Here is a 26,894-nt window from a genome sequence, read left to right as displayed (position 1 = left end):
AATATATATATAAAATCATGTAATACAAAGAAATAACATATAGTATTCAAGCTCAAAAGTCCATTAAACAAATCCAAAATAAGAGCGGAGTAAACACATCCCTCCAAAACATCAGGTACCATGGAGTAGTGAGCATCCCTTTTCGATCGATCACATCCACCGTGTGCACCTTGAATGATAATTGGGAAAAAACGGAAAATCTGTCGAAATGCAGTCTGCCTTACAATGTTAATGAAAAACGTCAGTCAGCATTTGACTTAATGATGATTTATATTTGCTATCAAGGTAATTAAAACGTGACTGCTGATATTCTTGCTTGTTCGTCAATAACTTTCCATGTGTGAAAATTTTTTCACAAGTAGAGCATACTTTTGCGTATCAAATTAATTTGCCTAATGGGAAAAGGGAATGCTGTATAGGTGAGGGAAGTTAACGATTGAAAAGTTATCATCTCGTTTGTCATAAAGTTTGGTTGTTAGATTACCATTAATGTCCTTTTCATGTTAAATATCTAAATATGAAACATACGTGTCAGGCTCTTTTTTAAGCTCACCGGGATATATCGTATCGACATAAGAATGGAAATAACCATTGTTAATTGGCAATATGTCGTCGATAAACGTATCTAAATGTCGACACATTTTCAGGAAAGTCTTAATTATCCCTTAATATGATTAAAGAGATAATGTGGTAAAATTCAAATTTTATTTAATATTCTGTACATGTATTTCAATTAAAAAAAATATTAAAGTAAAATTTACGGGATTAGGGATAAGCATTTGAAAATTCACAGTATTTTCTTCTTTCCCAATCTTTATTTCCCAGATCCCATTCATTAAAAATTATTATATAAACTACTTAACTGGCAGCTACCAGGGATGGAGCCCTGGTGAAGCTCCATTACATGTAAAACATTTTAAATACGTGTTGCATTTCGCAGAATGCTTCTAAAGATTATATATATTTTTAAAAAAGACAGAAAGATAATACATTTTTAGACTTACAAATTTAACACCAAAAAAACTTCATAGTCAAGCAAGAACAAGTTTATGAACCCATATCTTAAAATACAATTAAAATGTCTAAATATGCGTGAGAGGAAATTAAAAGTTTAAGATTAATCCTGTTTGCAATAAATTTTAAACAATTTAATCATGTCTTTGTTACCATTTTCCTCAGCAGTTTTTAGAAGATCTACGTTTGGTATGTCCAACAGTGAGCGATGATTTTCTATCATATATTTGCACAATTCGTATTTGTGATTCTTGCAAGCAAGTTTCAGAATTGAACTCCCTTTTTTTGTAATTTGATGAATGTCCACATAATAATTGACCAACAGTTTGAATACATCTATTTCGTCATCCTCAAACTTTGACGGTCCTGCGGCCAGCATGTGCAATGCGTTCCAATGTTTGCTTGTCAACTGATTAGCCATTTTAGGGTATTTGCCTAAAAGATATTTACAAATGTCATGGCGAGCAAATTCACTTGCTACATGCAGCAGAGTATGATTATCTGCAACTGCCTCTTCGTTAGCGCCATTGTTTTTTAGAAGTTTTATTATTTCAAGATCACCTCCCTCTGCTGCAGAAAATATAGGAGTTCGATTCATATTGTTTTCTTCTTGTATTAGATATGGCCAGGATTGTATTATTCGTTTGCACATATTCAACCGCCCTTTATGACATGCGATATGAAGAATAGTGTCACCTTTTTTTGTTTTGGTGATTAAATTTTGGCTAAATTCGACAAGTATATCAAACATCTCAAGATATCCTTTAGCAGTCGCAAAATGAAGTGCATTCCATTTCTGATTATCAACAGAATCAAGTAATTCTGGATATTTCTCAACAATGTATCTGGACATATCTTGTTGATTGTTCGAACTGGCGATGTGCAAGATATTTCTTCCTGTTTTAGTTAATTGCTTGGGGTCGATGTTGTTATTTACTAACAATTTCAAAACTTCAATATTCCCGCCTTCAGACGCAAAATGGACTGCATGTCCCCCACGCCTGTCGATCATAGCAAGCAGATCATGGCTTTTTGAGAGAAGATACTTGCAGATTGGTACATGACCAAATTGCGAGGCAATGTGAAGTACTGTTTTACCCTTGTATGTAACCGAATGCAGTTGAAACCCCTCATCAAGCAATTTACGTAAAATATCAATGTTACCACCTTCACAAGCAAAATGCAAAAGAGAGTTCCCTTCATTGTCTTTTGCAAAAAGAATTTCTTTTTCGGCCTTGATCTTCTTGAACTCATGATCAAATTGGTCCTTGTTTCCTCTTGAACAAGCCCTTTGTAACGATTCGATATGCTTAACATCTTCAACCCCGAATTCCATGTCCTGGTTATCTCTCTCAGTATCGAGTCTTCTTCTTTCTAAAATGTAAGCAAATTTATGTGATTTAACTTTTTGAAATACAAAGATATTCTAAAACTAAAATTTATGCATTTACATGTCCACTTTTCTTCAAGAAAATTTAAAACAAAGTTTTGAAAATTATCATACCAGGAGAGAATACCCTTTCAACCTTTTCGTAATCACGGTGAACAGAATCCTAGAAAAAATTAAACAAACTCTTAGTTTGCTTTTTCAATCGTAATCCAGAAAGTTTCTCATATATTTGAGATCAAAAAATATATTGAATGCCGTAAAGGGAAGAAAAATCTTATAATGCGTATTTTTAAACAACACTTTAAAAAGGAAGCTTAAGCTACTATAAATAATTACAATACCTCTTCCAAAATCTTGCACAAATCAATCACTGGGACTTGATGCTTTTCTGTTTCACAAAGAAGACATTGATTACTTTGAGACTTTTTCATTTGATAAAGTTCTTCTTTGGACAAGAAATTTGCATCTTTGGGCTCAGAGATATTTGTTTCTTTACATCTACATCCCATGGCAAATGGAATATCTGTGTGGAAAGTTTGTGTCAGATTTTGGAGAATGTTGTTAATTTTCTTCAAGATATCAAATTTCGCAGCTTCGGGAAAACTCCGAGTTTCTAAAAATTGGATATCAACGATATTTTCGTTGGTTTTAATTGCAACATCAACATTATCGAAGCTCAAAATGCAGGCGTTTTTGAAAAGATATTTAAATCCATGCTCTTCGAGTATCACCCAACCATTGCTGCTTACACAAGAAACAATGAACCTCCAAAATAAAAAGTTAGGGAAAAATTCAAACCTGAAGCTGACTAAATAGCTTTGAGGACATTTTCTTGTAAATTCTTCTGATACTGACTTTTTGTTCATGCATGGTATAAGATGGATATTATCGGTTTTTTCTGATCCTTCCGATAATAATCCTAAATGTTGCATGTAACTTAAAAGTTCTTTTTTATACTCAAAGAAAGATTCACCAAAGTCTTCGCTTTCTTTCCAAATGTTTTCAAGTAAATGATCATGTAATTCCCCTTTTTCATAGAAAATTTCCCAGAGCTGGTCAATCTTCAATCGTGTTTGCTTCTTGTGTTGATCATCTGTTATTATATTTTTGAAGGCATCTACAAACCACTGAACATCAAGAATGACCGTTTCATCTAAGCCAGTACTATCAAAATATAGAATCGTTCTAATTTCATGAAAAAATCGCAAAGCATCTTTCAACTGTTTCATCCCCAATTCTATGTGGCAACTCAAATTCTTGCACAGTTCCTCTAATTTCTGTATCTTTATTACTTTTGACTTTTCTTTTTTTCTCCTTGATATTTCTTTTTCAACGACTACCCATGAGCTTGGAAGTTTTTCACCCCAGTAAGGTTGTTTTTCTACCGTGTCAACAATACACTGCTTGATATCATCTACACTCTCGAGTTCACATGTCTCATCCATAGGTAGAAATAGTGTAAACATTTTCTTTTCTTTATATGTTACCAAGTGCTGGCTGAGAAGTTGATGATCCAAAGCTTCAAATAGTTCTTCTTGGAACTTGTCAATATCCTCGAAAAATAAAATAAAATAAATCTCACATATCATTTGATTTACATGTATCTAGCTGATTTAAAGTTGAACACGATTCCCAATAGGGATATTTTCTGCTTAATTGTCTCGGTAATTGGCTCTCTATATATAGTAACCTTAAGATACAAAGAGAACGATCGAATATGGCGGATAATTTTTTGTGAATAATGTTCAGCCTTAAGATTTTATAAATTACAAAACCCTTGTGTTTACTTTCGATGAGATACTTTTAAATGCATACAAAATTTCATATTAATCTACACAGGAAAACATATAAAGTCATTTCTGTAAGCCTTTGTAATTATAAAAGCTACATGAATTAGAGTGTTCTGAAAAATGCATGTGTTGCCTGCTTTATAACATCATAAACGAGGTACATAACTTTAATTGTGATAAGAATAATTTTTCTTAATAGTATAATTGCTTTATGTGTTTTGCTTGTAGGGGAAAAAAAATTCAGGACAGCAAATATAAAATGAGAATTAAATCAAATCAAGTCTCAATAAAGAGAGTAATGAGACTGAATTTCAGAAATTAGAATGATTTTATGTGTTTTATTTATCCTTAGAGAGATTTCAGTGTGATCTACTGAACTATTAGACTACATTTTAATGATTTAAAACGGAATCCGTTTTAGTAAAACAATTCATTATTGTACGATCATATCATGTGTGACAACTCTTAAATAATGTACCGAAAATAAGGTGTATATCAGTTCTATATATTCTGTTAAAAAGTAAGTCAAACGTCAATCAAAAGGGTCAAAAGGCCAAGTGTCAGTAATTATGTTAATCATGTTAATTGCCAATATCTAAATGTGGAGTTGAAGGTTAGAGCAAGTATTTTCTTCTTATCATGCATGAGACTTTGCACAAAGTCTGCTTCATATGAATAAAAATTTGGTTGGCTCATAGCGGGGCGCAATTGGTACCAATGGAATTCCAATCAATTGTTTGAAGACCTGGTCACCAAAATACAACATACATGTAGAAATTGTCAATCAGAAACTGAAGAATCTTTTTGATGTCAAGTTCAGAGTACTTGTATGAACAATCAAAAAATTTCCAACAAAATAATTTTATGAATTACCAAGGACAAGGTAAGTAAAATTACAAGTTCCACTTTATTAAAAAAAGCAGCTGTCAGTGATATCAAAAAGACTAAACTTTAATTTGTCGTGGGAAATGGTTTTGTGCAAAAGTTCTTTGGAATTCTTAAGTATCTACATCATAAGTATCAATTTCATAAATCGACAATTTTAATACACAAAAATAAATGTATTTTTTCACTGCGCAAGAAGATTGGCATATTCAGTAAGAGATATGATTACATTGTTTGTATAATGAAAAATGCTCATTTTGATTCTTTAAACAGCTATCTTTGTTTAAAAAGTTTTGGCTATGCTGTCTAAAATTAAAGCTTAAAAAATAAATAAATGCTTTGATTTTTTTTACCGTTTTTTGTTTATTCTCTGCATGCGTGGCAATAATTATCACGGGTGCATTTGGACTGCTGTACGTGTGTATGGATTTCATCCAAAATTCATAGAAATCTAAATGCATTGAGAATTATAAGAAAACTTTTGTACAATGTACATATATATATATACTATAATATAATTGGTGAAACAAAAATTAAAATTACCCCATAATTATCTTTTTATCAAATACTAGTTGTGTCTGAATAAAACAATACCTCTGTATTTCCAAGAATCGAAAACAGCGCCGCTATGATCACACACATCTTTGCCCACTTCATCATTTAAATCTTTTGACATATCTACAACTAATATGTAGAAGGCCCGTGCACTTAAATAAATCTGATGGCAGGCATAGTAAGCGGACTGACCAGCAAAATCCAGCAGCGTAAGTAGCTGTATGCATCTTTCACTATCCCCAAAAATAACGTTTTTAAAAGTTTTAAGAAGAGGCTTTAAGGTATGTTCATTTGATAACAAGGTATGTGATCCGTCCTCTCTGTTCCATTTGCGTGAGTTTTCTTGTGGGGTTAACTCGGGTATTGGAATTTCTTGTGTTGACGCAGGAGTTGTAATTGGATTACTCTCTTTTTTTATGACAGGAGTATCGGATTGATTATCCTGTTTTTTCTTTTTAAATTTGGTAATCGTTTTTGTGAATTTGAAACCAGAATCTATATTTCTTTGATGTGAACTAAAGTTAGCTTGATCTCTTTCTTTGTTAATTGGAAATTGGTAAGCAAGAACGCTATCCTGGGGAATGCGAAAATAATCCACTTCTTGGTATTCATTTACTAAAAAAGGATCATAACATATTATTAGAAGGATATCAAGGAAAATCATGTTTTGCGACGAAAATAATGAAAATAACGTATTGTTACATTTTTCTTATACTACCTAAGAGTCGCCGATTCTCTACTCGAAATACATCGGGGTACACTTTGACTCCTTCGGTCCGTTCAACATTTAATATTTCTGGTCTAGGACAGTCTTTTAATCGTTTAAGAAGAGTTGTTTTTCCTGCTCCAGCACATCCAACAATCATTCCTTGGGTATGATATACGGGCTGTTTCCCATTATTTAGGTATCCAATATACCTCTGAATGAAGTCTTTACCCCAAGTCAATACTTCAACGGGAATGTCATCTGGTTAAGAAAATCATTAAATGAAATATGTCAATGACATATTGAAAGTAAAATTATACCCTCAGAAATATATCTTTAGAAATTATTTGTCTGTTCATCTCTGGACATTTTTACTAGGAATGACAATCGAATACAGTATTGCTAATCGGTATACTGCACGTGTCTTGTTTCCATGAAAAAGAACTTCTGTAAGTTCTGTATCTCGTTTTTTAATCAACAAATGAGGTTCAAATCTTTGCTGGTCATTAGATGATGCCTTAGTTAGGAATTGAAAACATTAGAATTGATTCTAAAAATTCAGTTGAAACTGTATCCATGTCACTTTAATAGATTATTTTAAATTGCATATTTGAAAAAAATTTAAATATGAGAGAGAGAGAGAGAGAGAGAGAGAGAGAGAGAGAGAGAGAGAGAGAGAGAGAGAGAGAGAGAGAGATTAAACATACATTTCCTTGAGATTTCTTCGTGAATAGAATGGTCCTGTAAAGTTTGATGGATTAATATTTTCTGTCCAAGTTTGTCAATGAATTTTTTGTCATATTCATGAGGTAGAATAATACATCGTTCATTGGGAACCTTCTGGTATCCACTTGTTCTACAAAATTCTGCAACGGTTTCTTTTTGTGAGTGTTTCAAGAAAAAATCAAAGCGATCCTCTGTGAATGAATTCTGTCGGAAAAAACTCCAGAATATTTCATAAAATAAATCATCTGGAACTTCAAGTATGGCATCAATGTTAGATATAGACCGAAACAAATCACACAATAAGTTCACATTCCTTTTTCCTTCTTCGTCAGACGTGTCCTTCAACCCAAACACTCTTCTAACTCTATTCATCACCTCCAACCAATGATTGTCAGTGTTTAAATCGAATTGTTTGTTTCTCGTAAATAAAAGAGAATAAAATATTACCAAAAGATTGAGAGGTAAGTCATCCAATTTTTCTACAAAAAAGAGAAAAAAGAATAATCATTTTTAATTTTAATCCAAGCCTTCTTTTTTATATTTAGAACAATAGAATAATTAAGGTAAAAATGATAGCATATCAAATCAATTTAACACAATATCCCCTTCAACTGATATGAAAATCTCTAGATCGAATAGCATATTTCATTGTATTGAAAACATTAAATGTTCAATGATACATGGATATAGCGAACATTATTCAAGATAAAAAATCAATAAAACAATACACAATAGAAGAAGAGCTAAAAAGGACATCTGAAACATCAGAGGTGGGGTCAGGTGCCATGGAGGACTTAGCCTTCCTTGCCGACAAGTTACCCACTCTGTTTGCACATTGTCGTGATGGGGAAATAACGGAAAAATCGGTCGTCAATTCAGTGTATAAATAATGGACTTAACAATAAGTATAAACAAGAGACCCGGGGGCCAAATCACTCACCTGAGCAACTAGCTACCGGTAGGTAAATGCAAAAAATATTTTAGTATTGAAAAGTTTTAAAAATACATGAAATTGGGTTGGGAGAGGAGGGGGTTTATTTGAAAAAAAATTAAAGCTCCACTTCCTAAGGATGATTTTGAATTAATATGACACATAATGGCATTGGTATCTATGACCAACCATGGCTTTGCTGTTCTTGAGAAGAAGATTTTTCCTATGTATTCCTATTTCCTATGTAAAATTTTGAACGCCTAATGTGCCCTAATCCTACCCAAGGGGGTCAGTTGAACAAACATAAATCTACATTTATTTATCAGAAGATTGCTTCCACATAATTATGACTAATCATGGGTTTCCTGTTTTTGAGAAAAAAAAATGTTCTCATGTACTCCTATCTAAACTTTTATACCCCATTGCGACCTATTCCTAACCTTGGTTCCTGATATTAACAAATTTGAAACATCACTACATGAGGATGCTTTCACATGAGTTTCATCTTTCCTGGCCCAGTGGTTCTTAAGCAGACGATTTTTAAAGATTTTTCCTATGTATTCCTATGTTAAATTTTTATACCCCATTGTGGTCCCATCCTATCCCTATGAATCATGATTTGAACAAACTTGAATGTCCACTACATGAGGATTCCTCTACATGAGTTTCAGATTTCCTTACTCAGTGATTCTTGAGAAAAAGATTTTTAAAGATTATTACCTATGTATTCCTATGTTAAACATTGATACCTCATTGTGGCCCAACCCTACCCTCGGGGTTCATGATTTGAACAAATTTGAATCTTCACTACATGAGGATGTTCCTACATGAGTTTTAGTTTTCCTGGCGAAGTTATTCTTTAGAAGACAATTTCAAAATATTTTTACTATGTATTCCTACGTTAAACATTGATAACCCATTGTGGTCCTATCCTACCCCCCCCCCCCCCCCGGAGAATGAGAATGCTTCAACATGAGTTTTACATATCCTGGTCAAGTGGTTCTTGAGAAGGAAAATTTTAAATATTTTTTCCTATGTATTCCTTATTATTGTTAAACATTGATACCCCATTGTGGCCCAACCCCACCCTCGGAGGTCATGATTTGACAATTTCAATCTACACAACATGAGGATTCTTCCACGTGAGTTTCAGCTTTCCTGACCAAGTGGTTCTTGAGAAGATTTTCAAAAGATGCTTTTAATTTTTCATTAATTCACAATTATCTCCCCTTGGAGGAGGGTGTAACCCTTCATTTGAACAAACTTGAATTTGTTTTTTTCATGGATACGTTGTGCCAAATTTGTTTGAAATTGGCACAACGGTTCTTGAAAAGAAGATGAAAATGTGAGAAGTTTACAACGACGACGCCAACAACGACGACGACGACAACGACCGACAATAGACAAATTTTGATCAGAAAAGCTCACTCGAGCCTTCAGCTTAGGTGAGCTGAAAACGTCTTTCAGCACTTGACCAAATGATAAATTGTATTTGCTGACAAGTTAATTGCATCGGCCATCGAACTTTCAAAACGATGACTTTAAACGACACAGCTGATATTCATGTTTCATCACCTTGTTCGTATTAGAAATTAATCTAACTTAGAACATGCTCTTGCGTATCGAATCAACTGAGATATATATACAATGTATGCACATGATGAAGGTTGAATGCTGCATAAATAAGGGAAGTTGACGATTAAAACATTGACCGCTGATGTTCTTGGTTCATCAATTTGTTTGTCAATAACTTCTTGTCTTAGCAATTTTCAAACGTAGAACATGCTCTTGCGTTTTGACTCAACTGAGAGATATAATCCGTATGTAGATGACAATTAAAGGCAAATTATTGCATAAGTAAGGGAATTTGACGATTGAAAAGTACTCTTTTGTAAAAGATCCAAATATGAAACATACTCTGTAGTATCATATATTTCATGCTCACCGGGATATATCGTGCCAACATAAAAATGGAAATAATTATATCATTGGTCAATATGTTGTCTAGATGTCAAGTTGTCTAGATGTCGAGTTGAAGGCCACAGGAAGTGTTTTCTTTTCAGGTAAAAGATATTGAAGAATTTTTTCTTATTTCAACAGATTGTTGAATGATCTTTAAAAACCCAGAGAGATATTGTCAATCAAATACTCTAGCATCTCTATTATCTCTAAAGATCACCATAGCTGCTGGAGAAAATCTGTCATTTAGGAACTCTTGCCCTATCCGATTCTTTTTTAAAAAGAGCATTTTTTAGCACTTGAAATACAAGACTTCTAATGCCTGTCTAACTACAGAGCATCCTTTCAGTTTTTGAGGATTAAATTTCTCACAAAAATATGTTGCTATATTGATCATTTGAAACTTTCAGTGATATTGAAATATTCAGCGACAAAGTAGTTATTCGAACATTATCAAGGAACCCGAAACTACCTTTCTAGAGTGAAAAAACGAGCTTTTAAAAGAAATTCTGAAAGGAGGACAAAATTTACACTGCACAGTAATAAACTTGAATTTTCTAAAAAAAAAAAAAATAAATAAATAAAAAACCTTGAGAGTGTATTTTTTTTTCTATCATTTGAATTTCTTTAAGATAAAATGGTGTTAAATAAGGATAACCTACTTCGGAAAGGTGTTCTCCATGCACGTTTCTCCTCTGCGTTTTCTGAAATGAAAAGGAAAGTTGTTAAATTTTAATAATTATTTAAAAAATGCAGATTTGTTCTAATGTAATTTCTTCATTTGTTTACTGATTCAAGTAACCGAACAAAACAATTTTAAATCTCCAACAAAATTTGAGAATGCGTATGAATGTTTAATTCAAAATAGTAAATAAAGAAAACTTCAAAACTATATTTTTTACTTTTATCATAAAAATAAACAATTTACCTAATGTGTACTCTAGCTTTCTTTCACCATCTGAATTAAAAAATAAAAAATATAAATTTTTAATACTGCCCTTTCAACTTTCATTTATTTTAAAGTTATTCTGTAAACGCTTTGAATGTTAATTTGTTACACAAGAGCATTCTACGTATGTACAATTTCTAAAACGGGGTAAATTTTGACAAACAAGTTAATGAAACAAGGATGTCAGCAATTTCGTTTACAGTCATCATTTCGTAAGTTCTATGGTCGATACAATTACCTTGTAATTAAAAACAATTTATCATTGAGTCAAATGATGGCTGATGGTTTTTTAACATACTGATTGGTTGTACATTATTTACACACTAAAATGACGATGGATTTTCCGTTATTTTTCGATCATGACAAGGAGCACACGACAGGTTTGGCCGGTCGACAGGGGATGCTCACTCCTCCATGGTACCTTATCCCACCTTGATGTTTCAGAGGTTCGTGTTTGCTCCACTCCTATATTGTATTGTTTAATGTACTTTTGAGCTTGAATACTGCTCATAATTTCCATATATTTCATGTATTTTGGTAAAGATAAAATACGAGGGCTGTTCAATAAATAATGTCCTGAACTATATAACATACAATACATTTATCATATGACATTAAACTCGACTTTCTCTCATTATTAAATCTTAAATGAATTTATAACAGTTTTTTTTATACCTCTATTGATAATACTCGAATTTGATTGGTTGGTAAGAAAACTTTAAAACATAACAATGACTCCAAATGGTACTGTTTACAACAATAATGACCTAGGAATCATTTCGCGTGGGATATAATGACCATGTCATTATAATTAATGACCGCTAAATAATGACCTCTTAATCAAAAATTCCTTTTTGACTCAAGTTAATGCATCAAATAATATTTGTTCGAGAAAAACATGTTTTTGAAATTGTGCATGGTCTGCTTTACATTTTACCATACAGAATACGGTAAAATTTTATCGTTAACTTAAACGGTTTACTCATTTAAAAATAGGCTATCGTTACAAATAAGTTCAATGGAATGTAGAAGAGGCTCTTTAAAGATTTAAATTCTGTGTTTGATTTTGACAGTGTAGAGGAAAAGTATTCGCTAGTTATAACAATGTGTGTCGCTATCGACCAAATATGGTTTTAATCAGTAAATCATGATGCAAAAACTTACACGACTTGCAGACGTCAATGTAAATAACTTCATTATACAGAGAGTAGCGAATCCCGATCCCGATCGAAGAAAGAATTGATAACGGTAAGGGATTCATATTTTTCAATATATATGGGTATAATACAAACAATTTATTCAACATGGTGAAATAAGGACCCAAGACCTGGAAAACGAGGTGACCTGTCCTGACCGAGACCGCGTCGATGTTGAACTCAAAAGGGGTTAATCAATTGTACAATGTGACCACTTTTCATCACATAGTTTCATCGTGAGAATCTGGGAAACAAGGGCTATTCGAGACACTGCATTATAAATGAATGGTAAAGAATCAGTAAACTAGAGTGAAAATAAAAGCTTCATTAAAGCTGTCGTAAAACTTGTTAAAAATTCCAAAGAAAGTTTCACTGAAATATGTGACATTTACATCAACCAATGCCTATTTTAAAGACAAATAAGCAAGTGGATTTCAATGAAAAATTATTTTATAATGGGCATCAAAAAGGGGTACCATCCTTACCAACAAAAATTATAACAACTGATGTACTATTTGCCAAATTTCAACAAATGATATTTGATGAAGTGTGATTGACTTTAAGACACATAGCAAATTTAATACACATGTTTTCGTGAGTAGTTTAAACTGTTTTAAAGAAAAGTTTGACGGTAAAAAAGCTTAGTACTCAAAGGTCACCATATATTTTGAAAAATGAGTGAAAACGACAGCGTGTAGTAATGACTCAACAATTATTTTAAAATATCAGTAATTGTAGTTATCCGCGTTTGTTTCATATTCAAACAGATAATGGAACATGAATCTATTGGTCAAAACCCGCAAAACAACATTTACCATAAGATGTACTTGATAAGAACAGCAAAAGTCTGACAAGAGCAAAGATATGCAAGAGCAAAAAGACAAATTTATATGCAATTTTCTTAAATATTAGTGGTATTGTTGTTCAAATTCGTATTTGGGAAGACAGTTTAATTTCTGGAGGAGTCTAGAAAGCAATTTTTTGCAAAAAGGTTTATTAGAAGAAGGACCTACAATCAGGAATCCACTACATTAAATTTCTTGATGACAGCGTCCAAACCCGCAACCCCTGAAAAGTAAAGGGGTTTCGGGATAAACAGAAAGTTACTGTTTTTTTTCACATTAACAATATTCGCCAGATCTTTGACCTTTTGACATGATTCTATTTCCAAACTTGAAAAAAAAAACACCTTTCAGAAGGAAGAAATAAGTCCAGGAAATCATTGGATCTGCCATTTTCCAGTATACTAAAGGTAAACTCCAGCATGCTAGAGGTTCACGGCGAGATACTTTTGACTTGGCGCCGCGTAACCTCTAGCATCCATTGTAAAAATTCTCGCCGCTGAAACCCCAAGTGGAAAAAAATTATTTTATTAAGAAATAAGGCTTTGTTTATTAACGAATGGTACGAAATAATAAAATACTCAATATTTACGATAAAACTTACGCATTAAACACTGTTAACTTCTCGTATTAGCAATAAATCCATTATTTTTTAAATCGAAGCAGAAATTGAAACAAGTCGTCTGTTAACAATTCGGAAATGGAATTCAGACAATCTGACGAAACGAAACCAGTGTAATGCAACGAAAATTTCGTTTTCTGACAAGCAATCCGCAAAATTAATGTGAAGTCAAATCGAAAGTACTTCTGGTGACAAATTGGAATAATGACAATTTTCATTAATTTACAATAATGCACACTAAGTAAAATGGATTTTATTATTTCTTGTGACTTTCATACCCCATGCAAACACGTAGGTACCTGAAAATTACTTGTTAACAGTTTATTTCACGCATAATACGTTCCGCCCAAAATCTCAGGCGGAACGCGCTCGTTAGAAAATGGCCTTCGGATGTAAGAGTCCGAGGTATATAAGGAGCGAAGGGACGTTAACCGAGGCTCTTACTTGTAGGAGTAACTAAAGGTCATACCCAAAAATTAGTTCTAAAAACAATAAGAAATTGGATAAAAAATGTTACGGACATGTGTATTAATCAAAAGAGATTAATAAGTAAAATCATGAAGACTAAATCATTGAAAAGATTCTTTTGCTTCTTTCCGAGCACCGAGGACATTATTTATTGAACAGCCCTCGTACACTTTGTATTTTGGTTAAATGTATTTATTTTGTGATTATTTCAAAATACCAAAATACCAAAATTTATAAGGTTACTCTTTGAAATCTAGGATGAAAAAATACACTATGTACGCATGCTCTAAGTAAGATTAATTTATAACACGAACAAGGTGATGAAACAAGGACATCAGACCTAATTTTAAAGAATTTTCTCTTCAAAAGTAACGGTTTACTAAAAAAATACTTTATTATCCGATCTTTTGGCACGATTTTAAAAAGAAAATTGTTATTTTGTCGGTGCTACATTTCGACAAAACCAATACAAGTATGGCATATATCTAAAGTGTTTAAAAATATTCATCGTAATGAAGTCAGCTTACAAATATTAAATGAATAATATCAAAGAAAGCTTGATGAATTGAATTTGTAAAATACCTATGGTAAAATCATACAAATGTAAAAGATGTACCATTTATCAGTAGGTTCCTTTTAAAAAATCGACTTTGAAAACTTAAGATAATTATTTGTAAGAATATGTAACTTTGTCATATGATAGATATTTGATGCTATAGGGTTATGGCTCTTTCTGAGTTCGAAAATGTTCAGTTTTATTGCAAGAAGAATGTGACATTAATTTGTGCGAAAGCCCAAGTGAGTTTAAAAAGTGCGCGGAGCTAATAGTGTTTGTATAGGGTAGCATAAATACTGATGATGATAACCATTTTCTTTCCAATCATGACAGAGAACATGACGGACCATATCAAAGAAACTAAATAATGGCAAACCTCGTTCTTGTAAAAGGGCACCACATTCTTCAGAATCTCTTTGTACATCTTAAAGAAAGATTATAAGACATATTGATAATAATTCAACATTATTTCAAGATTATTTAAAATTCACAAGTAAATTTTGTTCGTGGAAAAGAAACCAAATAAACACTTTGCTTAAGGTAGATGTAAAAATCATGTTTAGTCCCTGATACCTTGAAATAATTTTCCATCTTATAAGTAAGAAATGGGAAGATTGGCTTTTACAAGTTTATCTTATATAGTCAAATTCGTGTTTCTTACCTTGTCGAACTCGCCAAAGTCGACACCAAATGATAAATACAATTATGGAAATCAAAGGAATAATTAGAAGACCAAGCATCCATAGGAGTGCAGGGTTCTCATTGGGTTCAGAGGAATGAAGGGAACGGTTATTAGAATCATCATTCGTCACATTTATCAAATTGTGGTACGTGGTGTTTCTACAAAAAAAAAAAGAAAATAGAAAAAAGACGAAAAAATGAACAATAGAAAACCCTTCAGTAAAGTCGCTTAACTGAGCAATTGGAATTAGAAAAACAGTATTCAAAAGCTAAAACATATATGTGATTCCCACAAAACACAAGGGGGGGGGGGCGTTGGCTGAAAAAAAAAACCCTCAATTTACACAACATGTGGATGCTTCCATATTGTTTGACTAACCATTCTCGGCTTCCATATATTTTAATAACCCCTGATTTTTTTTTTTTTGGCTTTTAGATAGTGACGTTTTTCATACCAATTGTTAGTCCATTATTAATACACTGAATTAACGACGGATTTTTTTCTGTTATTTTCTGATCATGACAAGGAGCACACAGCGGGTGTGACCGGTCGGCAGGAGATGCTCACTCCTCCATGGCACCTGATCCCATCTCTGATGTTTCGGGGGTCCATGTTTGCTCTGCATTTATTTTGTATTGTTTTATGGACTTTGAGATTTCATACTGTTCGTTATCTCCATATCATAGTTTAATAACCCCCTGTAACTTCCATCGTTTATTGTGCTTTTCGTGCCAAATTTGAAACAACTCACATAACAAATCTTCCATAAAGATCTGATCAATCGATGATTTAGTGATCGTGAAGACAAAATTTTTAAATATTTCTCTTATGATTGCAATAATAAACTTAATACACCCACAGTATCTACTCCTCTTTTTTTTTCTTTTGAAAAAATAAGAATCTACACTACCTGTTGGTCAAATTATGTGCGGTTTTACTTTTATGGTCCTATGGTTCTTGAGAAGAAAACAAATGCTTTAATTATTCACCTTTCAAAAAAAATCATGACTCTCAATAAAAGAAATCCCTTTTTAATGAGGTTGGATACTGTCATCAAAAGAAATGAGAATTTTTTATCAAGTATATTTTTGAATATTTTTATAGAATTTATACACATTTATTATTAAACAAACAATACTCAAAATTGGGGTCATTGTGCTTCTTTTGGCGCCACAGAGCATTTAGTTTGACCTTCCAGGAGACCATTTTACGAAAGAACTTACGACTAAGACCGAAAACTTCAGTTGAATGTAAAATTTTGCAAAATTAATATTTCTCTTCAAAGCTATTTGTGTAAAAATATTTAACCACATTTCTTTTAAAAATATTAAAATTAATTTCGATATAATATTTATTAAAAAGTTATATAAAAAATTAAATTTGGTCTTAAGTTGCAAGTCCCTTTGTAAAATGGGCCACTGCACTATAAATGCGTCTTACACAAAAATCTTTCTTTAAAGTTTTTTTTTCTCCGATATTTTTTGTTCAATTAAATCATGAGAACAAACACAGTCTTATTACATCATAAATAGCCACATTACAATTTGTGACAACAAAAAAAATTTGAATTACTCCGCATGCTCAATTATTTGACCTTTTGCACTCAATATGTTTCATTTTCCTGGCATTAAAAAAGTTAACAAACAAAAAAAAATCATTTGAAAGTAATGACATTTTACTGAATTTATGAAGAATGGTTAAAAACCGTATAAATTCAGAAAAGAATATTAAAAGTGGAGGTCTGTGATGTTAATTTTTAGATATTTTAGATATTACTGAAAAAGTGCCAATTCTAAGATAAAATCAGGACCATGTTCTCCTTCATTTTCACAATATAATGATTTATCGTTATATCTATAAAACGTGATGATAGAATCCATGACAGTTAATCAAAACATATGTTAGGACCAGAATAAAAAGTCCTTTGCACAAAATAACTCCGTTGGCAGGCTGCATTAAAATAAGAATTCAAAATTAACATACTTTTAATAATTCAAAAGAAAAAAAGTCATTTTCTTCTAAAAAAAAACCTTCTGCCAAAACATATACTGTATAGGGGGAAAATAACTCGCGGTGTTAATATTCGCTATATTCACGGTGTTAACAAATCCGTGAATTCAAGAAACAGTGAATAAATTTTCAATAATCTCTATGTTGTATTTGGAAATTTGAGAATAGACTACGATAGAAATATATAAGTGTACGTGCAGTCCATGGTCATTTCAGTAATTGCGAGTAGCACTGTCATTCAATTAGTTTTAATTATCACGCTTTGCTTTAATTCAAATCGGCAGATAATAATTTGTGTTTGTCCAAAAGCTGTTTTAATAGCCAACGCTACATGTTTCATCAATCAAAACACGTGGCCCAGGGGTTTTGATTACCCCTGCGTAACTAATGTTACCACGTGTATTTGTTACCTGTATTCCCATGCATATAAGTTCATGTAGTTTTTATCGACATTTTGCTTTTAAAAAATCATTCAAAAAAATACCGAACTTACTGACGAAGGAAGTGTGGAAAGATCTTATTTCGTAGAACTACATAAAAAGTTTTATTTCTGTCCAGTGGTTTTTTGCCGCGTTGTATTGAAGATCTCGGGTGCACATGTACTCATCGTAATAGCAAATAGGTATGTCATTTAACGTTTAGGGACTATTAATAACTGCACTTGCGTTAATTAATCATTTATAAAATCTAACAATTTTATAATAACTTACCCCTTTGTTCGTGAAATAAAAACATAACGCTGATAAATTTCGTTGACATGTAGCTATGGTATGGATAAAATGGAGACAAGAGAAGTAACTTTTACTACATACCAAATTCCGCGAATTCAAGAAACCGCGATCGTGTCAGATGAGAGAAAAACGTGAAAATTACAACCCGTGATATTAATCCCTTATACAGTAGTTCCTCACTTAATGCTTTTAGTATGGAATTTAATCATGGAGTTTTAAATGAATATAGTTAATCTGACATCGTAGTATCCAAATGAATTGTAAGAATTAAATCATTATGCAGAATGTTTGAAATATAAATCAACTCAATATAAAAATCCTCGTTAACAAATTATGCTTTGTATCAAGATTAATTTGAATTAGTCCAGGAATCTTGATAGTACAATGAAGCGCATTGAAGTGGTAAAATTTTCCGTTTGAATGAAACGTTCTGAGTCATGTTTTGAAGGTCAGTTATAACACAATGACACGCCCATATTTTTAGAAACGAGAAAGAAATATTCGTCGTAATGTTTTAGGGCACCCCACTCTTCGCCGTAAACAACATGAGTTACACTGAAATGGGGCTATAAAAAAAGGAAGAAAGGATTAGAGACTTCCTGCTTCTGTAAAACTCAAATTGCAACGAATATGAACATATTTTTTAACTTATCATGTCTATTGAAGTTACTACAACACATGTTTCGGTCGAACACGTGTTTACTCGGTGTTTATTTACACCGTCAAGTTGATTGGCTATTATATTTATGGAAAACCTGTTCTACAGGTATTCGAAGAAACAAATTGACCGTTTTATCCATTTCTAAAGAAATGGGCGTGTCATAAGATGACAATCAACATTCTAAAGATAGCTCAAAACGTTCCATTCGAACGGGAAATTTTACCACTTCAATGCGCTTCATTGTGGTAGAAAATGTGAAATGTTAAGGACATTGGCAACGTTTCTGGATTTTGTATAGAATTTTTTAAGAACTTTTGAACAGATTTAATGGTACCAAACATGTTCAATTCAGGTCCTTTTTACCCATCAAGCCAGCCTTCCTTTAAAGATTTTGTCAAATCAATGTTTTTACGATTCTCAATGCATTACCTATGTAAAATGTTGATAAAATGGTCCTACATTATTTTTAACCATAAGTTTTTTCTAAACCCATTAATTTCATAAAGTTTATACATAAAATACATTGTTGAATCTTCATTTCTGATGACAAACATATACTTTGGCTCAAATTGCAAATATAGAAACAAAACACAGAAATACCAGCACTATTCTTCGATTGTGAGTTACTTCCCTTAACATCTAATTATTATTCATAATGATCAAGACACTGGTTGTTTGTTTCTATGCTATAATTTACTTTATTTGAAAGGAACTGTCATTTAACATTTTGGCAAGGATTTATTATAACTTTTAATGATGCCTCCTTCACAAAACCTATAGAATCGTTCTCATCTGGTCTACCTAGCTATCACCATTTTCAGCATAATTATGTCACTTCTTTGCACTTCCCAGCATATATGTACTTATTCTAAATGACAACCTGTTGACTGTCTGCCCCCTCAGCACAATGTAAACAAACCCATCTCTGTTATTCTTTTATTACTCTAGAGTTGAATATATCTTATAAAAAACACACACGTGCTTTTGTTTACCTCTCAGTCTGTAACACACGCTTTATTGGTTTTCACCGCCTAGAGAATTCCATACGGGAGATCACTCTCAATGACTATTTTTATAAATAAAAAAAAACTAGGTATAAACCTTTTTTTTCTCCGGAAACCCTGCGTTGCCAATGACCTTAATAGACAAACGAAATTTTAAAGAACATCGGACAAAATGTGATTTTAAAACAGAATGCTATCCATAAATTCGGATGTAAACAAAACCTTTCATGCCTATTTGATCATTTTATCTATTTATTTTTTTTTTAAAAAACGTGATATAAACATTAAATTTAATTATATTAAAAATATAATATGTAAAGTTGGTAACTGTAATCTAAAACAGCCTACTTCAAGAAAATGCATCGAATTGTCAACTTCATACATGTATATTGGTTTTTAATTTAAATTATCAGATAATCAACAGTAATAAAAAATTAAAGCAATAAGTCAATTTCAAAAATATTTTGCATTTTAGGTAATGTTTTTTTTTTTAGATTTTAAATTAATTAAAACAATGATAAAACGAATATATATAAATCTTCCTAATATAATTAAAATTTTTGAAAAAAAAATTATTTTAAAAACTACAAGATTCATAATTTATTAATAAAAGGTATATGCATTTTTTTCTCTTCAGTAACTTAATTAATACAATATTGCACATCGTACAATGATTTAATTTGAACTACATGAAAGACAGTGACCAACTGATAAAAGAAAGAGACAAATAGAGCTCTCTAATGATACTCCAAATTGTATTTATTGCTAAAACACGTGTATGTATTTCAAAGTTTCCATATAAAACAATTATTATTTAAGGAAATATTCCTTTTCATACTTTTTATATACATAACTTAATTCAATTAATATATTCAAATTATTTCACCTGGGATAAAAATTATTATAAAGACATTATTTGTTTTTTTTAGCACCCAATCACTTAAAATTCAATATCCAGAAAAAAAAATTTATAGAGAAGAAAAATCGTTTTTTTTTTTTTTTTCTTTTTTACCTTTCCACGGGTATGCAGTTTCGATCCTCAAGGAAACATTTTTGTATTGTGTTGATCTTTAAACAACTTGGAACTGAAATAAATTTCACGTTATATATTACTTAACACAAATCAATAGTTTACGAAAAAAAAGTTTTATTATCAACATTGCCACCAAAGCAACGAGAATTAATTTTTCAGCAACAGCTTTTGTTAAATATGATTGTGATTCAACATGCAAGTATTGAAAATTCTCTTAAGAGATGACAGAGTACCTCATTGATAATTACCTTCACTCTATTAGAATATATATGGTTACGTATTGTGCTCCTTTATTAACCAGCCTGACTAAATTACATTCCATAAATCTTAAATCATTCATATTTTCTTTTCGACAAAAAAAATTACCGTGGCCTTCAGATTAAAATTTAGATGTAGAATCTAAATTGAATACTTTTATTCACATTTCTTTCATTTTCATATATTAGACATCTCGAAATAATGTTGTACTGACTATATCTGTAGACAATCATGACTTATTCATAAATTAATTTGTAAAACACCCTTGCTTATCAAAACCATGTGAATCGTTTCCTTGCTAGATATACAGGGATTGTTTTACGTTCGATTCGATTTTTATATAGAAACATCAACAATCAACGTTTAAGTAAGGCCTCTAAGTGATCTTTAAAATGAAGGTGCCATCTGGTGTATTATAAAAAATGTATGCATTTTTACCATGTGATTAATAAAGATCCATTCTTACTCCAGAATTTCTAACTCAAGGTTTTAAACAGGTAAGTTGAAACGTTTAAAAGTTAATACACGATGATCGACTTAGTACGAAAAGAGCTAGCAATAGTCATTTAATTGACTCAATAACATTGATCTGACTTGTATGGTCTCAATACTACAACCCTACTAATGTGTTCGGAACTTTTTTTCGGTGCTCTGCAAATAATAAAACCCAAAGAGTTCAAAGTAGCTTTGGCAGTAGCTCTGGCGAGAGTCAGCGAGACTACAGCCAGATGGAGTAAATTATTCACGTAAATGTAGCTAGAAGTGGTAAACAGAGAAGTTATGTTGTTTCAATTTTTACCACCATATAATATCTGTAGAAATGTACTTCATTTTCATTTGAATTCATTCAACTTAATTAAGTATATGTATTCTCTATGATGTTATTTTTCTGCATTCATGCATTAAACTTTCATTGTGGAAAAATATTTATTTTGAACCGAGAGTATTTTTGGTGTCAGCTTAGCAAGGGAGGCACAAACATGGCTTTAACTGACAACTCAGACGAACGAGAATTGCATTATGGGTTACTACGGATACTACAGGGATTTTATATTTAAAAAAACCAATAAAATATAATGACGATGGGAAAGGCACAAAGAACATTTTCCACCCATTTCGTAAAGCAATTTCAATTGTTTCCTTTTCTCTTATCATTCCCTTGCTAACAATGACAATAAATTCATTTATTGAATAAACATAAAATTCAGGAGTTTTCTATGTCATAGTACAAGGAGATTTTAGTCTGTATTGATTCCTTTGTTGTACTATCGGTAAATACAATTGTCAGGTGGATTTCTGGGCCAAAAACACTTGTGATCACGGGTATTGTCCTTCTTAATGATCAGGCAATTCAGTATTCACTATCAAAGTCCATAAAACAATACAAAATAGGAGAAGAGCAAATCCGAACCTCCAAAACATCAGAGGTGGGATCAGGTGCCATGGAGGAGTGAGCATCCCCTGTTGACAGTTTACACCCGCCGTGTGCTCCTTGTCATGATCGAGAATTAACGGAAAAAATCCGTCGTCAAATCAGTGTGTAAATAATGGACTAACAATTAGTATGAAAGACGTCAGTCAGCATCTGACTCAAAGATAAATTGTATTTGCTGACAAAGTCATTGCATCGACCATAGAACTTACGAAATGATTACTTTAAACGAGACTGCTGATATTCTTTTTTCATCAACTTGCTTGTCAATAATTTACCTCGTTTTAAAAATTGTTCATACGTAGAGCATGCTCTTGCGTATCGGATCAACTGAAATATATATATCCCCCATATACTGGTGATGAAGGTATATTGCTGTAAGCGAAGTTGACGATAGAAAAGTTAAAGTCATCATGTTTATCATATAGTTAGGTTGTTAGATTACAACTAACGTCTTTTTCAAGTAAAATATCCAAGTTTGAAACAGATGTGTCAGACTCTGTGGTATCTTTTATCTCAAGCTCCCCAGGATATATCGTATCCACGTAGGAATGGCAATTACCATTGTTAATTGACAATACGTCGTCGATATATCTGAAAGTCGAGTTGAAGGCCACAGCAAATGTTTTCGTCTTTTCACGCACAAGATTTTGCACAAATTCTGCTATATTTTCTAATAAACAACAAATTTAAAAGGCAATTTCATAGTTTCTAATTTTTGTATTTTTTCATATGAACATTTTTGAAACCCATTTAATATCGATCATAGATTGACCTGAACCACATGCTCGAAGTAATATAACAAGAGGTCCAGGGGCCATATCGCTCACCTGAGCAAATCGGCTAGGAAAAAAGCACAACTCAGATCATAACTGAAAAGTTTACCAAAAGGGGGGCTTGAATTTTTATACTATTTGAGAATGCCTTCATATTAATACAGCATATAGCTTTGCTGCTCTTGATAAAAAGATTTTTTAAAAACTTATTTGAATTTGATTCCCCATTGTTTCCCTCCCTACCCCCAAAGGACCATGATTTGAATAAAAAATCTTCAATACATGAGGATACTTACATGTCAATATGACTTAACATAGCTTTTCTGTTCTTGGGATATTTCCCTTTATTTTTCTACACTACCCGAAAATGCTTCCACATAAATACTAGTATCACTAAACATGGCTTTTCATTTCTAAGTGAAAGATTTTTAAAAAATATATTTTTATGTAAAACTTAGATCCCTCATTGCGGCCCCACCCTATCCCTGGGGTTATGATTTGAACAAACTAGAATCTACACTACCTTAGGATGATTCCATATAAATATCACTAATCATGTCTTTGAAGTAAAAAGATTTCAACATCTAGTCCTATTAAAAACTTTGATCGGCCATTATGGCTCCATCCTATCCCCTGGGGTCATGATTTGAACAAACTTGAATCTACACTACCTGAGGATGATTTCACATGAGTTTCATCTTTCCTGGTCCAGTGGTTCTTGAGAAGACGATTTTTCCTTTATATTCCTATGTAAAAACTTTGATCAGCCATTGTGGCCCCATCCCACCCCCGGGGGTGAAGATTTGAACAAATTTGAATTATACTACATGCAGATGATTCCACATGAATTTCATCTTTCCTGGCCCAGTGGCTCTTGAGAAGAATATTTTAAAGATTTTCCCTATATACTCCTATGTAAAACTTTGATCGGCCATTTTGGCCACACCATACCCCGGGGGTCTTGATTTGAACAAACTTGAATCTGCACTACCTGAGGATGCTTCCATGTGAGTTTCATCTTTCTTGGCCCAGTGGTTCTTGGGAAGAAGATTTTTTTTAAATGCCATTAATTTTTCACTAATTCATAATCATCTCCCTTAGAAGAGGGTGTGGCCCATCATTTGAACAAACTTGACTCCCCTTTACCTAAAAATACTTTGTGGCAAGTTTGGTTGAAATTGGCCTAGAGGTTCTTGAGAAGAAAATGAAAATATAAAAAGTTTACGACGACGACAACAACGACAGACGACGGACAAATTTTGATCAGAAAAGCTCACTTGAGCCTTCGGCCCAGGTGAGTTAAAACATGTTTAATTTAGATAGCGTAAACGTTGCTATTTATTTTACGATTGGTCAGTTGGTAAGTTGTAAGATATGTGTATTTTTCTACCATGGTATCGGCTACTTGGGGGATATTGTCTCTAGAAAGCTTCAATTTCTGCAGTAAATAATCACAAAAGCTAAGATAAAGTATATTGTTTTGACCCCCTCCTTTATCTACCGAAACATAAAAGTCTTTCAGAAAGATCTAAACACACATTTTATACAGGACTTGTTTTCAAAAGAAAAAGACTATGCCATTTCCCTGTTTATTGCCATTTTTATTTATAAAATCGGTTCAACCCTGTAACCTTTGAATAGCTCAACCTATATCAAATGGCTTGAATTAAAATCACAATTACATTAGTAGGGATGTACCAGATACAGTATATGAAGAATAATGGCTATGTAAATAAGGCTGTAAGTTACTTTTTGTTATTAAATCATTATTCTTATTAATTTTCGGCATCCACAGAGTTTCATCTTTTATAATATCCCGTTAATGGAATATAAATATTGTGCTATGTCCGTGTGCCTGTCCGTCTGTTTTTTCCGCAAAACTTAAACCTTATCCTTAACTTTTGAATGGGTGGAACTTTGGATTCAATATTTTACAGATGTATTTCTTTTGAAAAGTCCCTTTTTTGGTATCACCTTTTTTGGTTCTACCTAATGCTCTTGTCTTTGGAGTTTGACCCACTTTTGCCATGCATGAATTTCCTTACCTTAAAGTCATATACGCTATATGAACGCCGAATTTTGTATGAAACAAAATGATTAATGATTTAAAACACATGAAGTGTAATGAAAAATAATTCTTTCCACAAAATTGTACTAAAGATGTCGTTGTAATTACAAAAACAATTAAACATTATCTAGGAAGTAAGAATTCAGTCTTTTCATGAATATTGATGAAGGAAGTGCGTAAACAGTAGGCCTATATATAGAAACACGGGAAATCACAGACAACGAGATATTTTGCATTTTGACAACAATTATTAATATAAGGTTAATATGCGTCACAACAGAGAAGATGGTTGATACTGAATACATTAAAAGATAAGTACCATTAAGTAAGACGCTTGCCATCCACGTCAAAAGTGAGTAGTATCTCAAACGGCCTACCTTGTTTTCTTTACGCCACGTGTGTTTATCAATCTAAAAATAGCGACGTCGTCACGTGATGGATTTATTTAAAAATAGCTATTTTTCTTTCCTTGCAAGGCTAATAAAGAATTATAATTTGATAACTTTGTAACGCGTTTAATTTTAATGGTGTAGTTTACAGCATTTTCGTAACTTTTATTGATAAACAAATTATATCAATTTCCAATCGTATTTTAACTGGCGCAAGTTATAGCGTGTATACTTTTAAACAAAGTCATAACTATTGAATAGTTAATGTTAAGGCTTTCATACTTCAGTACTTGTGTATTCACTATGACAATTATTTTTATTGATCTTCACCTGAAAGTTTGGTCCACTTAAAAAAAATTAACCTTGATCATAATTTTGAAACGTTAGTACTAAGGCTTTCATCTTGCCCATATATGTTCCTTGTTTCAAGACCTTTAGAATACTTAAAACTTTACCATTTGACCTTGGCTTTAATGACCAACTTAAAAAAACTTTAATATTGACAATAATTTTGGAACCGTTGTCACCAGCGTTTTCATTTTTAGGTGACGTAAAAATAGTTCGTAATGAGGACCTTAGATCACTTATTTTAAAAGGTCCTAAATATAGGGAACCCCGATCCTTCAACTGGCGTCGGAATTTCATAAATATTATGGATTCTGTTGAAAATAACGCCAGACGATGGGCCAGATATGAAAAAGAAGACATTGACACCTTGTCAGAATGAATTTAATGTATCAGATCCATGTTAAAGTCACGTATTAAAAGATTGAGGGGCAAAATGAAAACCATCTATCCTTCTGTGTTCAATAAACCAGAAGTGAAAAAAGAATTAGATAGATTACACGATCAGTACGTACTGGTTCCTGCCGACAAAGCAGGTAACAACATTGTCTTCGTTTGTAAGGTTCATTATATAAATTGCATTCTAGAAGAACTTGGATTTAATTCTACAAGTGGTAATCCTACTTATACTCATATTTCTCTTTCTAAGGAAGAAATTCTTCAAAATCATCTGTCAGTTTTGAATACTTTTAATATTCCACAGAGCCAAAATGAATTTGAAATACCTTATATATATTGGATTCCGAAACTTCATAAGAATCCTTACAAACAAAGATACATTGCAGGTTCCAGTAAATGTTCAACCAAGCCTCTTTCGTTACTTCTCACTAAAATATTGACAGTAGTGAAGGAAAACGTCAAGAGTACTGTACAACTATATATTCAAGAAGTGGTGTAAATCAGATGTGGATACTTA

At 32.2% G+C, this 26,894-nt stretch overlaps 1 protein-coding gene across 1 annotated transcript in view; it reads right to left on the bottom strand.

Annotated features, from left to right (window-relative positions):
* Nucleotides 1–795: 795 nt before the first annotated feature.
* Nucleotides 796–26,894, bottom strand: part of LOC134245034 (uncharacterized) — a 33,770-nt gene continuing 7,671 nt past the window's right edge. The window contains exons 4-15 of the mRNA XM_062727284.1: nt 20,690–20,762; nt 15,251–15,429; nt 14,966–15,013; nt 10,885–10,914; nt 10,619–10,660; nt 7,048–7,545; nt 6,353–6,601; nt 5,674–6,249; nt 5,433–5,530; nt 2,746–3,957; nt 2,519–2,567; nt 796–2,388 (exon numbers count right to left, since the gene is read on the bottom strand). Coding sequence (XP_062583268.1) covers nt 1,118–2,388; nt 2,519–2,567; nt 2,746–3,957; nt 5,433–5,530; nt 5,674–6,249; nt 6,353–6,601; nt 7,048–7,545; nt 10,619–10,660; nt 10,885–10,914; nt 14,966–15,013; nt 15,251–15,429; nt 20,690–20,762 — 4,325 coding nt within the window. The 3' untranslated portion in view covers nt 796–1,117. The remainder of the gene's footprint in view (nt 2,389–2,518; nt 2,568–2,745; nt 3,958–5,432; nt 5,531–5,673; nt 6,250–6,352; nt 6,602–7,047; nt 7,546–10,618; nt 10,661–10,884; nt 10,915–14,965; nt 15,014–15,250; nt 15,430–20,689; nt 20,763–26,894) is intronic.

The sequence above is a fragment of the Saccostrea cucullata genome, unplaced genomic scaffold (assembly GCF_032062105.1).
Source record: "Saccostrea cucullata isolate Sc308-1 unplaced genomic scaffold, CSIRO_AGI_Scuc_v1 ctg1172, whole genome shotgun sequence".
Lineage (NCBI taxonomy): Eukaryota > Metazoa > Mollusca > Bivalvia > Ostreida > Ostreidae > Saccostrea > Saccostrea cuccullata.
The sequence above is the reverse complement of the archived record's forward strand: the minus strand, read 5'-3'. Positions and strand labels throughout refer to the sequence as shown.